This window comes from Mirounga leonina, unplaced genomic scaffold, assembly GCF_011800145.1.
Source record: "Mirounga leonina isolate KUSES-001 unplaced genomic scaffold, KU_Mleo_1.0 Mir_454, whole genome shotgun sequence".
NCBI lineage: Eukaryota > Metazoa > Chordata > Mammalia > Carnivora > Phocidae > Mirounga > Mirounga leonina.
In genome coordinates this window covers 4,055,829-4,069,253 of record NW_023270763.1, presented here as the reverse complement: position 1 = coordinate 4,069,253, position 13,425 = coordinate 4,055,829, and the positions used below count along the sequence as shown (strand labels likewise).

At 59.2% G+C, this 13,425-nt stretch overlaps 1 protein-coding gene across 1 annotated transcript in view; it reads right to left on the bottom strand.

Moving 5' to 3' along the window:
• Positions 1-6,238: 6,238 nt before the first annotated feature.
• Positions 6,239-13,425, bottom strand: part of FSCN1 (fascin actin-bundling protein 1) — a 9,898-nt gene continuing 2,711 nt past the window's right edge. Inside the window, exons 2-5 of the mRNA XM_034988313.1 lie at positions 8,594-8,750; positions 8,375-8,496; positions 8,003-8,170; positions 6,239-7,614 (exon numbers count right to left, since the gene is read on the bottom strand). Of these exons, the coding sequence (XP_034844204.1) occupies positions 7,412-7,614; positions 8,003-8,170; positions 8,375-8,496; positions 8,594-8,750 (650 nt within the window). The 3' untranslated portion in view covers positions 6,239-7,411. The remainder of the gene's footprint in view (positions 7,615-8,002; positions 8,171-8,374; positions 8,497-8,593; positions 8,751-13,425) is intronic.

The following is a 13,425-nucleotide window of genomic DNA, read 5'->3' as shown; positions in this document are numbered from 1 at the left end:
GAGGCCACTTACCAAAAAATACCCATGATCGAGAACAAGCAGAAAACCGAACTGGAACAGAAGCAAAGCTACAGTATTAAACACAGCGCAGGAAGTGGGGCTCTGAAGTCAGGCGGCCTGGCCCCCTTCCCGGCAGCTCACGTGGAGAAGCACATGAGTTACAAGGGTCACCATGTCCATAGGGTGAACACGTGCTCATAGCTCCAAGGAAGGATGCTCCGCAGGCGGCACACATCTCCGTGACCTGCTGGAGACCCTGATGGGCTTCGGGGGCCACCCACTGGGGCTCTAGGGAGGCCTGGGCCTGGGGCTCAGAGTGGACGGCCCGCATGGCTCCCCCACATGGCCACCCTCACGTGCTCAGCCTCGGACCTCTGGCGACTCTTGACGCCTCCCCCACAGACATCTCCTTTCTCTCGCCTCTGATGGGGAACAAAGCCAAAAAGGAAGCCTGGAACATCCTGGAGGCCGGGGGCACTGAAGGACGTGCGGGCACACGGTTCCTGCCCAGCTGTGCTGTTCCCGGCTGTGAGCCTCGGCCCAGTCCTCTGTGCCTGTCCTCCCGAGACACTAGCCATCTCAGGCCCGTTCCCTACTGTGGAACAGTCTCCACCAGGCCTGCCTTCCCTGAGGACCAGGAGCACCATTCAGCTCGGCTCTGCGTCTCTGGCACCCGGTCAGGGCCCGGGGTGCTCAGGAAATAGTTGCTGGAAAAGTAAATCTGTGAAATGACACCAGAAATACACCCCTCAGAAGAGGGTCTTTAGGACACTCAGTGAGCTACTGTAGGGGAAGACACAGTGTGACCTACGGTAGCCACACAAATGTCAGCTTCATTGTGTTTGGAATCAGAAAATGTGAGCGAGTGCTTTTCCACCTGCTAGCTGGAGCCTCAGTTTCCCCATCTGTAAAAGGGAAGGGTTGGGCTGGGTAGCCTGAGTGGCAGAAGCCTGGCAGAGACTGGTGGCCTCCCTGCGTGGAGGAGAGAGACCTGAGAACTTGGGGAGGCCAAGGATCCGCAGGGCAAAGGTGCGAAGGATGAAGCAGCCGGACAGGCTGCTCGGGGTCTGCAGACGGGGGCCTTCTGGGGAGGCCCTGGGGCCAGGTGGGGAGCAGCCGGTCACAGCATGGGCCACTGTGGAGCTCCTACAGGCCCACCTGCAGCTGCAGGGACCAGGGACCAGCTCTTGGGGGAGACTTTATCTGGGGCCCTGGGAGATGTGGTGGCTTTCATTTATACCCCCCAAGTCTGCCAGTGGTTCTCTGGGGAAGAAGGAAGCCAAGTGGGCAGGAAGAGGAGGTGGAGAGGCCCCGCCCAGCTTAGGAGCTCCCCGTTAGCACGGACTAACCCGTAGGAGGTGACCCTTGCACTTCTGGCCTATGCAGCGCACTTGCTTTCACCTCAGCCTGGCAAGAAGCTTCCAGAACGATTCCATCCAGGAGGGGAAGAACGTGAAGACACACTCATCCAACAGCTGGGCAGGGTGGGGAGGGTCTTTGGGGAGGCGATCTGGCCCCATCTATCAAAATGTCAAGTGACTTAAGAATTGCCCTTCCAGAAATTTCCCCCAGAGCCTTGTAAAGCGTCTCCCGCCCACCGTCGTTCCATTCAGCAGCATGTGCTGCTCAGAACAAGGGAGAACGGACGTGAGTGTCCGTGACTGGGGCACAAGGTGGACTGGATGGGATGGGACAGGGTAAACCTCGAGAAGCCGGAGCGAGTTCTACCTGCGTCGGTAAGGAAAACACACGTGTGTCAGGTGACAACTGAAGGGAGGGGGCCGTGGGAGCACACGATCCCGAGTGTGCAAAAAAGCAAAATACAACCCCCGGCTCACTGTTGCTGGAGATGTAAAGAGGTGCAGCCACTATGCAAAACAGTGTATGGAGGTTGCTCGAAAAAACGAAGTTGGAATGACCATATGAAGCAGCAAGGCCACTTTGGGGTGTAAACCCAAAAGAACAGAAAGCAAGGCCTCAGAGATTTGTACCCCTGGTTTGCAGCGGCATGTTCTCAAGCGCCAAAAGCTGGAAGCAAGCCAGCGTCCGTGGCGGGGAGTGGCATGTGCATCCGTCCATCCCGCGGAACACAAGTCAGCCGTGACAAGGAAGAAAACTCCGACCCACGCCACGCCGCAGGTGAACCTCGCAGACACGGGGCCACGTCAGACAAGCCGGTCACAGAAGGACGAGTACTGTGTGCACCACTGGCTCACGTTCCCCCCTCCCTGTGTCCTGGGGTCACCTCCCAAATAGGCCACTTGGCCTTGAATGTGCGTGTCTGCTGCTGGGGGAACCAATCACATGAGGATGAGTTTGCGTGTGCTTGCATAGACGGGTTATGTTTTTATATATAAATCCCAGCTGCACCCAAGCTGGGAGCAACTTACCTAACCTCCCTGAGCCTCAATTCCTGCAGCAGTAAGTGGGGCTGGTAGTCGCAGTCGTGGGCTGGGGCGCCACAACGTAGCACCTTTGCTCCCGGCCCTGGAGGCCGGCAGTCCCAGATCTGGGGGCAGCGGGCGGGGGCCTACCCAGGCCTCTGTCCACAGCCTCCCGCCTTCCCTCTGGGCACATTTGCCTCCTGATCTCCTCTTCTTACCAGGACACTGTCAGATCGGAGTGGGGCTCACCTCAGTGACCTATTTAAATTGTAATCATCTCCTGAAATACCCTGTCTCCGCGCACAATCACGTCGGGAGGTGCTGGGCGGTCCAGCCTCAGCACATGAATCTCAGGGGGACAAAATTCAGCGCATCACAGGGACTGAGTTAACAAGGGGTGAGTACCTGGCACATAGCAAGGGCTGTATATGAATACTTTACATAAAAATAAGATTTTCTGGACGAGTAAAAGACACTGCCAACAGTGTTTAACCCGGGGGGGTGTCGGGAGGGGGCTGGGGCTGGGGCATCCTCTGACACCAGATTCTATGCTTTTATTACCTTAATTCTTAAACTAACAACGATGATAAAGTAGTAACCCTGTCAGAGCACCTGCCAGTGCCTGGCACCAGTTGGAGGTGCCTGGAAGGTGGGTCTTCTCCTCCCATCTGCGGGTCAGGCCTGGGTCCCAGGGAGGGGGGAGGGGAGTGCAGACCCCTCCCCAATGTCTGTTCAGCTTTTGTCTCGATTATTACATCTCCTGGAGGATCAGCCTCCTCCTGGTTAAACCCAGGGGCCCCATGAAGGGGCTTGGGCCTCAGGCCAAATTCTCCACCTGACCCACCCTGCCCCTCCCCTCCCAGGCATGTCTTGGGGAGGGGGGCTTCTCCAGGCTCCCTTCTTTCGCTGTCCCAGGGGTCTCAGAGCCCCTCCTCCAGCTGGACAGTCTTGCCCTAGGAACCATTTGTCCATTGCTCAAATGGGGGAAACTGAGGACAGAGGGTCCCCAGAGAGTCCAGATCCCTCTGCAGCTTCACCTACATTATGCTTCAGTGTGAGGTCATTGGAGGTCACCTGTCATCCCTCCCAGTTCTGGAAGAGGCTGCTCTGACCCTGGAGGAAGTGGGGCCCAGCCAGCTCTGGGGTGTCCTCCACTGAGGTCTCCCCAGAAATAAACAGGGGAGGAGCCTGAACTGGGGAGGGGACCTACTTGGCAGGGGTGTCCCATGGAGACACGCTTGGGAAGCTCAGAGGCCTCCCCCACCAGAGGGACAGCTCCACGGCCCCCCTGCAGGGCTTGGGGTCCCATCCCAAGAAGGGTCCTACAGGGCCACGCCTGCGGGGACCCCAGCAGACAGGAATGGGGAGGCCCCAGGACTGGGGGTGCGGCCCTGGGATGGCCTGTGCATTCTGGATACACCGCTGTTTCCAGCCTGCCTGATGCCACTTGGTCTGCAGCCTTCTTGTGCCCCATGCGAGGGAAGAACGCTTGTCTCTCTTTTTTCTTCCTTATAAATTTCGTTGAATATTTTTCCTTCAATTGTGATCTTTGGGGCTCACAATTAACTGTGACGTGTAACTCAGAGCACCACTGCCCCTGCCCAGGCTCACTGGGCATCCACTAGGTCTCAGTTTCCCCATCTGAGCAATGGGAGGCTGGACTCTTGCTCACACTCCATGGCAGGCTTGGAGGGGACCCAGCTTCACAACTGGAGGTGAGGAAGACTTGCCCGCCAGGGTTTGGGCGAATGGAGGGGGTGGGCACCCCTGAGGTGCAGAGGCCAGGCCCCGCTGTGAGCGGTCAGTACTCAGTTCATTGTTACCGGAAGCTGGTGTGGTGTGTCCATGAGCAGGTCTGTGCCTGTGCACCCACATATGTCTCTGTGTGCACAGGACTCTGTTCACATGTGCACACGCCCACTAATGTGCATAAACCCATGTGTCTGCAGGGCCACATATGATGTGCCAGGCCCTTATGAATGGGGAAACTGAGGAAGCTTCTTCTGGCAGGAGCTAGAGCGGCCTATCCCGCTCTGGAATCCAAGCCCCGGCCCCAGAGCCTGTTTTGGACAGATGGACACGAAGGTCTGGAAAGACCCAGAAATGGGGAGCCCTGGAATGCAGGAGGGAGGCTGGTGGTCCCCCAGATGTTCCACATGTGCCCACAGGAGAGTCTACCCCCCTTCTGAAGACGCCCGTTGCCTCCGGGTGGGTCTGGACACAACCAGCCTCACTTGCTCAAACCGAGTCTCCAGCTACCACCCGAGGAGGCTCCGCCTGGCTTCCTCCTGCCGGGCCTTTGCTTACGCTGTTCCGTCTGCCCAGACTGTCCTTCCAGTCCCTTGTACTGCCCTCTTTCCCTAGGTGTGATCATCTCCCCAAATACGCCGTGCGCTAGTCACCCACAGCCCCCAGAACGCGCAGCCCCGTGGCAGGTGCCTTTTTGCGGAACAAATGGAATTCAGAATCTGCGCCTAGCTCGGCCTAGGCTCGGATTCGGCGAGGGGACCCCGGGGTCATTCCAGGGCAGTTCTTTCCAGCTCCGTGGGCGGGGCTCTCCCGGGCATCGCAGGGAACCACCTCACCCCGCAGCATCTCCAACTGCCCGACTGGGCTCCCCCCTCCTCCCCGAACCCCTTGCAGTGTGCCTCCCCCCATCCCCCATGGTCTGGAAGAACTTGGCTCCAGCGGATTCATCTGCTCCTCCCACGTCATTGAGACTTTTCTGGCTTCCAGCCTGGCTTTAACAGGGGTGGGGGACTGGTCGCCAGGACCCCGCTGGGGCCCCAACAGCCCTTTGTGGCGCCATCTGCCCTTGTCAATCTCTAGACTCCCGCCTCCAGGGACCACCAATCACAGCGCAGGCATCCCGGTTTCATCACCAGCAGCCAATCAGCGCTTCCGCTCACCGCTCGGGCCCCAAGGTGGGAGCAAATTCGCTCCAGCCCCCTCCCCCACCGGGCCCCACCCCAGGACCTGGCGCTGCCCCCCTCACGTCCGCATCCATCCTCTGTTGCCCTCAGTCACCGTCTGCTTAGTGGACACCCGTGGGCCGCCGCGCTCCACCCGCGAGGCTGTGCCTTGCTGCTCTGAACCTCGGTCTCCTCCTCTATAAGATGGAACAGCGCTACCCCTTGGGAAGTTCTGGCTTAAGTGAGACCCTGCGGTCCCTGCAGGGCTGGCCACGTGGAGGTCTGCCAGGGGCCGAGAACGCGGGGTGGGTTCAGGGCTGGCAACTTCCTCAGGGTCTTGTCTGCCAGACGGAGAAGCGCCCCCCAGCTCCCGGGGCTGAGCCTGGGGGTCTTGCTTTGATGGAGGCACCCATCCTGGCCCCCAAGCTTAGCCCATCCAGCGGACTCCTTCCAGGATCTGCACCCATCTCTGTGCCGGTCCTCAGAAGGCCCCTCGGACCATGCAATCCCAGCCCCTGGGGGACCTGAGCCTACTGTCTGGGGCCTCTTGCAGTGTGTGAGGAGGGCCCCGTAATTCCAAGTTCTGGTCAAGGTGCATCCGTGGAGGCAGGAGGAAGAAGCTGGATCTGTGGGTTCGTATTACCTTGAGCTCTACCTCCTATGCACAGTCATGCAGTTCACATGCCCAGCCTAAGTGCATGCCTGTTGCAGGCTCCTAATATTGGAGGCAGGAGGTTGTGGAACCAGATTCAGCCGCCTCCCTACCCGGAAGCTCTATGTACTTGGGACACTGGTGGCCCCCGGCAGGTCTCAGGTCAGAATCCACCCCTTGCAGGGCCCTCCTCCACGCCTAGGGATGTCCAGGCTGCTCAGAGCACCCACGGGACCCTGGGCCCACCCCAACCCCACCCACTTTCATCCCCAAGATACACACAGACCAGCTCAGGGCTGCACACTCGCATTATTTTATTTTGCTTTTCCAGTCTGAAGCTACTATCATGGGCATTTAGTTATACAAATGACACTTACAAAAAATAAAAGACCAAGACACCCAGAGTGAGATGCATGGCAGAGATGAACTGGTGGGGGAGAGGGGGGCTGGCAGGGGCAGGGCTGGGAGCCAGGGGCCTGGGGGCTCCCCATGGGGCTCCCGGTGGAGGGCGACGCCCAGCTTCATCCCACCCCGAGACCCGAGGAGTCCAGTCGGACAGGGAGCACCGATCACACCGGGGGCTCTGGCTGAGGCGGTGAGGGGCTCAGCACCAACCAGATGGGGACATAGGCCTGGGCAGGCAGGAGGGAGGGGGCCAGCGAGGTCCCCCAAGGAGGTAGGGGCAGGTTCCAGATTCAGGGAAGCACCCTGCACCCCCCACAGCTAGCAGACAAGGAGGGCACCAACGCCCAGAGATGCTGTTTCGAGATTCCCCCACAATACCCCTTGAAGATCACTCGTGGCTACTACCACCAAGCTTGCCTGGGTGCCTGCAGCGATAATGCTTCATTTAAAAAAAAAAAAAAATACTGATTTGGTCATTTTCTGCTTCCAGTCAGGCCAGGGTGAAAAGAAGAGAGACAGCAGGGCCCCAGCCCAGGGCGGGTGTGCAGTGGGCAGGCCCGCTTGGTGCAGGGGGGCAAGCAGCCGGTACATGCTGGTATTGCCCCCTCCCCCTCTCGTGGCCTTCCCCGACGCAGGGGTGGTGCACCGACCGGGGGGGGCCCCGATAGGCTGGGGGCAGGCACCCAGTTCCGGGGAAGTGGGGGGCAGAGGCTCTCGGGAGGGGGCAGGAGATTCCAGTTACCCCACCAGGCCCAGGGGCTCGGGAAGGCCTCCCAGCCCTCCCCCACCCCCACTCTCTTCGGCCACTTTGGGGAAATAAGGCTCAGAGTCGTCTGAGGTCAGAAGAAAGGGGTGCCAGCCTCGCCCACGGCAGAGAAGAGAGGACAGAAGGATCTGAGATCCCGCCAAGGACCAGGCACGGGGCAAGAGGTGGGGGCACCGTTTTCTCTGGGTTTCCAGTTTGAAAGGCAAGGGGCTCGCCACCACGCTGGAGCCCACCTGGAGAAGAGAGTTATTAGCAGAAGGGTCTGGGCAGGGCGGGGACGGGGCGCTGGCGGCTAGTACTCCCAGAGAGTGGCTGGCTCGATGGTCTCGGCGCAGGCCTTCAGGACGCCTGCGTGGTCCCCCTTCAGGTAGCGCCCGCCCACCTTGATGGCCACCTTGTTGTAGTCACAGAATTCGAAGAAGAAGTCCACGGGGGTGTCACTGCTGCTGGTGACCGAAGAGTCGCTGCCCACTGTCCAGTACTTGCCTGTGGAGTCTGGGGGCGGTGAGACCCATCAGGCCCCAGCCTGCAATCACGGCTTCTGGAGTCGGGGTGGTTTCTGTGGGATGCCCACCCAAGCCTCCCACCCCTGCTGGACGGGGGTCCACGCCCCTTCCCCCCACCCGGACTTTAAGTCCCACAACTCAGGTGTGGGACACCTTCCCTGCCCACCCTCCCTTTCCAGAATCTGGTCTCCCTCTCTGCTCTGCTCCTCCTTCTATAGCTTGGGGGTCCTCCCTCCTACACAAAGAGGGAAAGGGGCCTGCTGGCCACAGGATGTCTGTCCCCAGAGCCAAGTCACAGGGCGGCCAGGCTGAGCCCCGAAGTGGGACAAGAGCTTCAATCCCTGTGGCCCCCTGGAGCTGCCCCCCTCAGAACCCACCTTTGATGTTGTAGGCACCGTCACTGAACTCCAGCTGGAAGACGTCATAGCTAGAGCGGTTTGCATCCAGGGTGCCCGTGACCTTGCGGCAGCCGATGAAGCCGTGCTCCCCGCGGAACACGATGATGGGACGGTTGATGAGCTTCATGAGGAAGAGCTCCGAGTCCCCTGTCCCAGGAAAGGGGAGGGGCGGTGAGTCTCACAGGGTGGGGCTGGGATGATCAGGGCGTGGCTCAGAGCGAGCGAGCCGGGAGTCTGGGGTCCCCCAGCATGTCATCCCTGGGATGGCAAGGGGGGGATGTCGGTGAGTGACTATGAGGCGGGCAGACCCTCCAGAGAACCCGGCAGTGGGGTGCGCCCACGGGTGGCTACCTGCTGTCTCTACCGAGGCAGCCAACTGCCCGTTCTTCTTGGCCGTCACAAACTTGCCATTGGACGCACGCAGTGTGATCCGCCGATCACGCCACTCGATGTCGAAATAGCAGCTGACGTTCCTGGGGGTGTCAGGAAGGGTCAGGCGGGGCTGCCCCAGGTCCCCGGGCCCCGACCCCCGGGAAAGGCCAGCCTGGGGCGCAGCGGCGGGGCACTCACTTGGTGGAGGCAGTGGACTGCACGCCCCCAGTGGCTGTCAGCGTCCAGTACTTTCCCGTGTGAGTGCGGAAGGCGCACTTTTTGGTGTCGCGGTCGATCTCCAGCTGGAAAGTCTCCTGGTCGGTCTCCTCGTCCTGATTGGCTGACAGGTCCATACCTGCGGGGAGAGCTTCCGACTGGCACAGGGACCCCCACACCCTGAGCTGGGGCCGACCCACAGCCCTGCCCTCACACACCACTGCCAAGACCCCTCAGCCTCCACATCAGGGAGTAGGAGCCCAGACCCCAGGCAGGGCCAGGCAAGGACCAAGGCTGGCTCCGTCCGCCCTCACATCATTTTCTCGGATGCTAGAATACCTCCCAACAAACCATCTGCACAAAGACATTCTAGAACAAATCAGGAGAATCTTAACATGGACCAGGATTAAATATTAAGGATTAATTATTGTTAATCATATTGTAGTTATGTAAGAAAATGGCCTCATTTTTCAGATACCAACAAACATCTCGAGATGAAATGCCTCGATGTCGGGGATTTGCTTGAAACATAATCAAAAACAATGAATATAAGACAGATGGAGCTAGACTGCAGAATATCGCATTTGGGGGAAATCAAGAGATTATATCCATCCTGTTCCTGTATGTGTGTAAAAATTAAGAGTAAAATATAGGGGCGCCTGGGTGGCTCGGTCGTTGAGCGTCTGCCTTCGGCTCGGGTCATGATCCCAGGGTCCTGGGATCGAGCCCTGCATCGGGCTCCCTGCTCGGCGGGAAGCCTGCTTCTCCCTCTCCCACTCCCCCTGCTTGTGTTCCCTCTCTCGCTGTGTCTCTCTGTATCAAATAAATAAATAAAATCTTAAAAAAAAAAAAAGAGTAAAATATAATAGCATACGTTCATTTCAGAAAATTTACAAAACTCATAAATGCATAAAAATGGAGTCACATGGGGCACCTGGGTGGCTCAATTGGTTAAGCGCCCGACTCTTGATTTCGGCTCAGATCATGATCTGAGTCGTGCGACAGAGCGCCGAGTCTCCGCGCTGAGCTTGGAGCCTGCTTGAGAGTCTCTCTCCCTCTCCCTCTGCCCCTCCCCGCCTGTGCTGTCTCTCTGCGGGGGATGGGGGGGCAGGGAGAGTCACACATACCCCCACGCCCACTGCACCCCAGAACACACGGCAAACGGCGGTGAACACACCCTCCTCGCCTTTTCCCCAGTGCAAACACGCATTTTCTCTACCTGAAAGTGCATGCACGCCACAGATCACGACTTACAGATGATCTAAGCAACATGCTCACACACATTTCCCTGTCCCTAAATCATCTGATGTGACCAGAGGGGGCTTCCATGCTCCCACACGCTGCTGCCCAGCAGCTGATCTCTGGGGCCCCATCTGCGTTGCCTCTTCCAGCTAACAACCTGGAAGTAGGATATTTGGTTCCAACAGAACAAATTCACATTCCCCAAGTGCCTGGGTTCTAAGAACCGAAACAGCAGGGACACCTGCCCACTCTGCTGGCCGCCCAGACTCGGGGCTTGAAAGTGTGTCACCGTTCGGGTCTGGACACCTTTAGAAGACGGGACCACAGTGGGGGGTGGCAGGTGGCCCTTCCGATGAGCAGATGGAGGCTGGTGGATGGGGGAGCCCTGGTTCCCCACCCGAGACCCACCCATAGTTTTCCACCACCAAGCTGAGGGCCCGATCAGCACCAGGGGGTGGGGACCTTCACCTCCACTTCACGAAGGAGAATGAAGCAGAGGTGGTATGTCCTTCCCAAGGTCACCCAGAGAGAAAGTGATGAGTGCTGGTGAGCCTCAGGAGGGGAAGTGGGCAGACTCAGGCCTCCTCCCATGCTCTCCCTATGGACTGGCGGACCCAGGGCCCTGAACAGCTAGCTCCTCTCAGAACCCCTTGGGCTCAAGCCTCCAGGCCCACTGGGCCCCCTTAGCCCTGATGTCAAGGATCTGCTGACTACTGGGAGGCAGGTAGTGAGTCAGACCCACCATCACACCCCCAGTAAAGATGAGGGTCAACAGAGACTGGGCCCCCGGGTAGCCAAGCCACCAAGAATGGAACCATCATAAAAGGCCACTCTGGGGAGCACAAGCTTTTGAGGCCAGAGTCCCCAAAAGCTGGCAGACATGCCCCACTGTATGAGCTAGCCCACCCCAGCCCCATGGCATCACCTGCCCAATGTGCGGTGTGCTGGCTGACTGGAAGGAGGGCAGAGACAAGAGGAAAGGCCCCTCCGGGCACACTCCGGCAGCAGACAGGACAGAGGGGGATCTCCAGAGAAAGGGGCAAAAGAGCAGGAAAGGAACCTGGATTAGAAGTCCAATCTCTAGCCAGAGGTAAGCACGAAGTCAGGAGGCTCCTTCTCGGAGACTCAGCCAGGAGCAGCCCCATGCTCCCACGGAATCCACACTGACCTGCTCTTCCCACAGGGGAACAGAGGGAGGCCACGCCCAGGGCCCCACAGCCGTGGCCCTCTGCTCGGCTGCTCAGACCCCATCGGCTGCTCGTGTCCAGTCCTGGACATGGTCTGATGAAAAGGCCTGGGCCATCCAGGGAGCCACCCAAAGTGGGGGCCAGGCACCCTCGGCGAGTGCCTTCCCCTCACTCAGCTCGCATGCCTGTCTATCAAAAGGGTCTCTCCATTCTGCCAGGAGGTTGGAAGGATTCAGGGCCCTGGTGTCAAGCTGACACCAGGTCTTCCGACCCCAACAGGAGGGGGTACGGGGGTGTCTCCCCAACGTCCAGCAGAGCCCCTCCTGGCTCCAAGGCCCTGCCCAGGCAGGAAAGGCCCCGTTGGCCTTGGAGTCTCTAATTAGAGCTGGGTTACTATGGGAACAGGCTTTTCTTTGGGATTTTTCTTTTCATCAACTGCAGCAGCCGCACTGAGTCACAGGCCCACAGGAACCCCGGGGAGGCAGATGCGGGGCTGGAAGAAGCTCATCTCCTGCCTCCCCCCACCCCCGCTTCCCCCCGCCCTGCCTGTCCCTCTGCCTCATAGCTTTTCCTGTCGCCAGCCTCTGAGCCATTCCCTATGGTGGCTCAGAGAGGGCACTCCATCCCCCTCAGCCTTAGCAGTTTCCAAATTGCCCTGGTTGGTCCAAAAGAGGCACTCCCCAACACCCCATTCAGTTTAGGGGAAGGGGCCTGGAAGCTTCTGTGGCCTCCCCTCCCCTCCGCCCTCTTTCCACTACGTGACCACCTCAGATCCTTCCTCCATCCCTGCACAAGAATTAGGGCGTGAATTACCGCAAATGCCCTGCCTCTTCAGGAGAGCTCTTACACATCCTGCAAAGTCCAGCCTGACCAGCCCTTTTCTCAGCCAGCCGGCCAGCCTGGCCTCTGAGTGCCTCTGAGTGGCTGGAACAGGGTGCTTCCTGAGCATGGAGCCCCAGGGCACAGCTGGCCAGGCACATGGAGGCTGAGAGACCAAGTGGGAAATGTGGACCCAGCGTGGCCAGAGTCCAGAGCAGGCGAGACTTCCAAGGAGCAAGGCGGGGGAGGGACACATCCCACCTGGCTGGGAAGTGCCGCTCACCCAGCCACCCTGCCATCCTTCATCCCTGCCCAAGCCAGGCCCTCACCAGTGACGTGCTCACATGGATTCCACCTGCCTGTCACATCAGTCCTCAGGCACCAGGACCCCATGCCCTGGTGGCAGAGATGGCCCCCTTCCCAGAAACAAAGCCTGGCTCAAAGAATTAGCCCAGGGCGTCCCGGGGCCGGCCCTTTACAGATGGGGAAACTGAGGCCACAGAGCAGGTTGCAGCGTCAGCAGGGAACACCCCACCCCCACCAGGCAGGCCTGTGCAAGCCTGTGGGCATGATTCACATTCCCCCCCCGCCCCCCGCCAGCTAAGCCCAGGATCCTCCTCCTTCCTGGCTGGCTTTTCCCAACATGTGTCAGAAGCATAGACACCACCTCCTTTGCCACGCAGGCCCGTCCAAAATGGCCTCTGAGACACGCCCCCAACCCCATAGCGGCTGCAGGTCCTCTGGTCTTCCATCCCACCAGGAAGCCCTGGGGTCAGCTAACCTGAGAACAAGATGAGGACCCCAAGATCCGAGGCCCAAAGAGCCCCAATCTCAGCCCCCAAAGGCCCCTCCCCCAGTTCTTTGTACCTTTAAACTCAGAGATGAGCCAACACTTCTCTTGGCCCAATTTCGGGCTCCCCCTGCCCCATCAGCCTGAATCACACCGTGACACTTCCAGCAAGTGCTAATAAAGAGGAGACGGCATCTGCCCAGACTCGCTCGGCTCTTCCTGGCCTCAAGGGCTGGGGCCAGGTCCACCCGCTCCTCCTCGTCTTCCCCAAGGAAGACACTGGATGCAGCCCAGCAGGCACGCAGCATGCCTGCATGGGTGAGTGCCCATCATGGGTCTGGTGGCCCCACTGGCGGTTCCAGTCCCACCTACCAACCTCACAAGCTCCTTCTCAGCCATGCTGGGCTTTCTGCTCCTCCCTGCCTCAGGGCCTTTGCACAAGCTGTGCCTGTTTTGCCTGTAACACTGTTCCACAGGCCTGATACATGCTATCTTGTATTCATCTTTCAGGTCAGCTCCAGTGTCCTCTTCAGAAGTGTCTCCCCCACCCCACAGTCTAATCTGAGATCCTGATGTACTTTCTGGACCCCCAGGCCTTTGCTTGACACCTCTGGGATGCTGATCATGTCCCAAGAACATCAGCTACAACAGAGAAGGGTCCAGGCACATATACTCATTCGTTCACCAATGAACATGTCTCACCTGGTAGGGGCTCAACGTTTGCTAAACAGGTGAGGAGTCCCGCCCCACCAACGCGGGGGGGGGGGGGGGGGGGG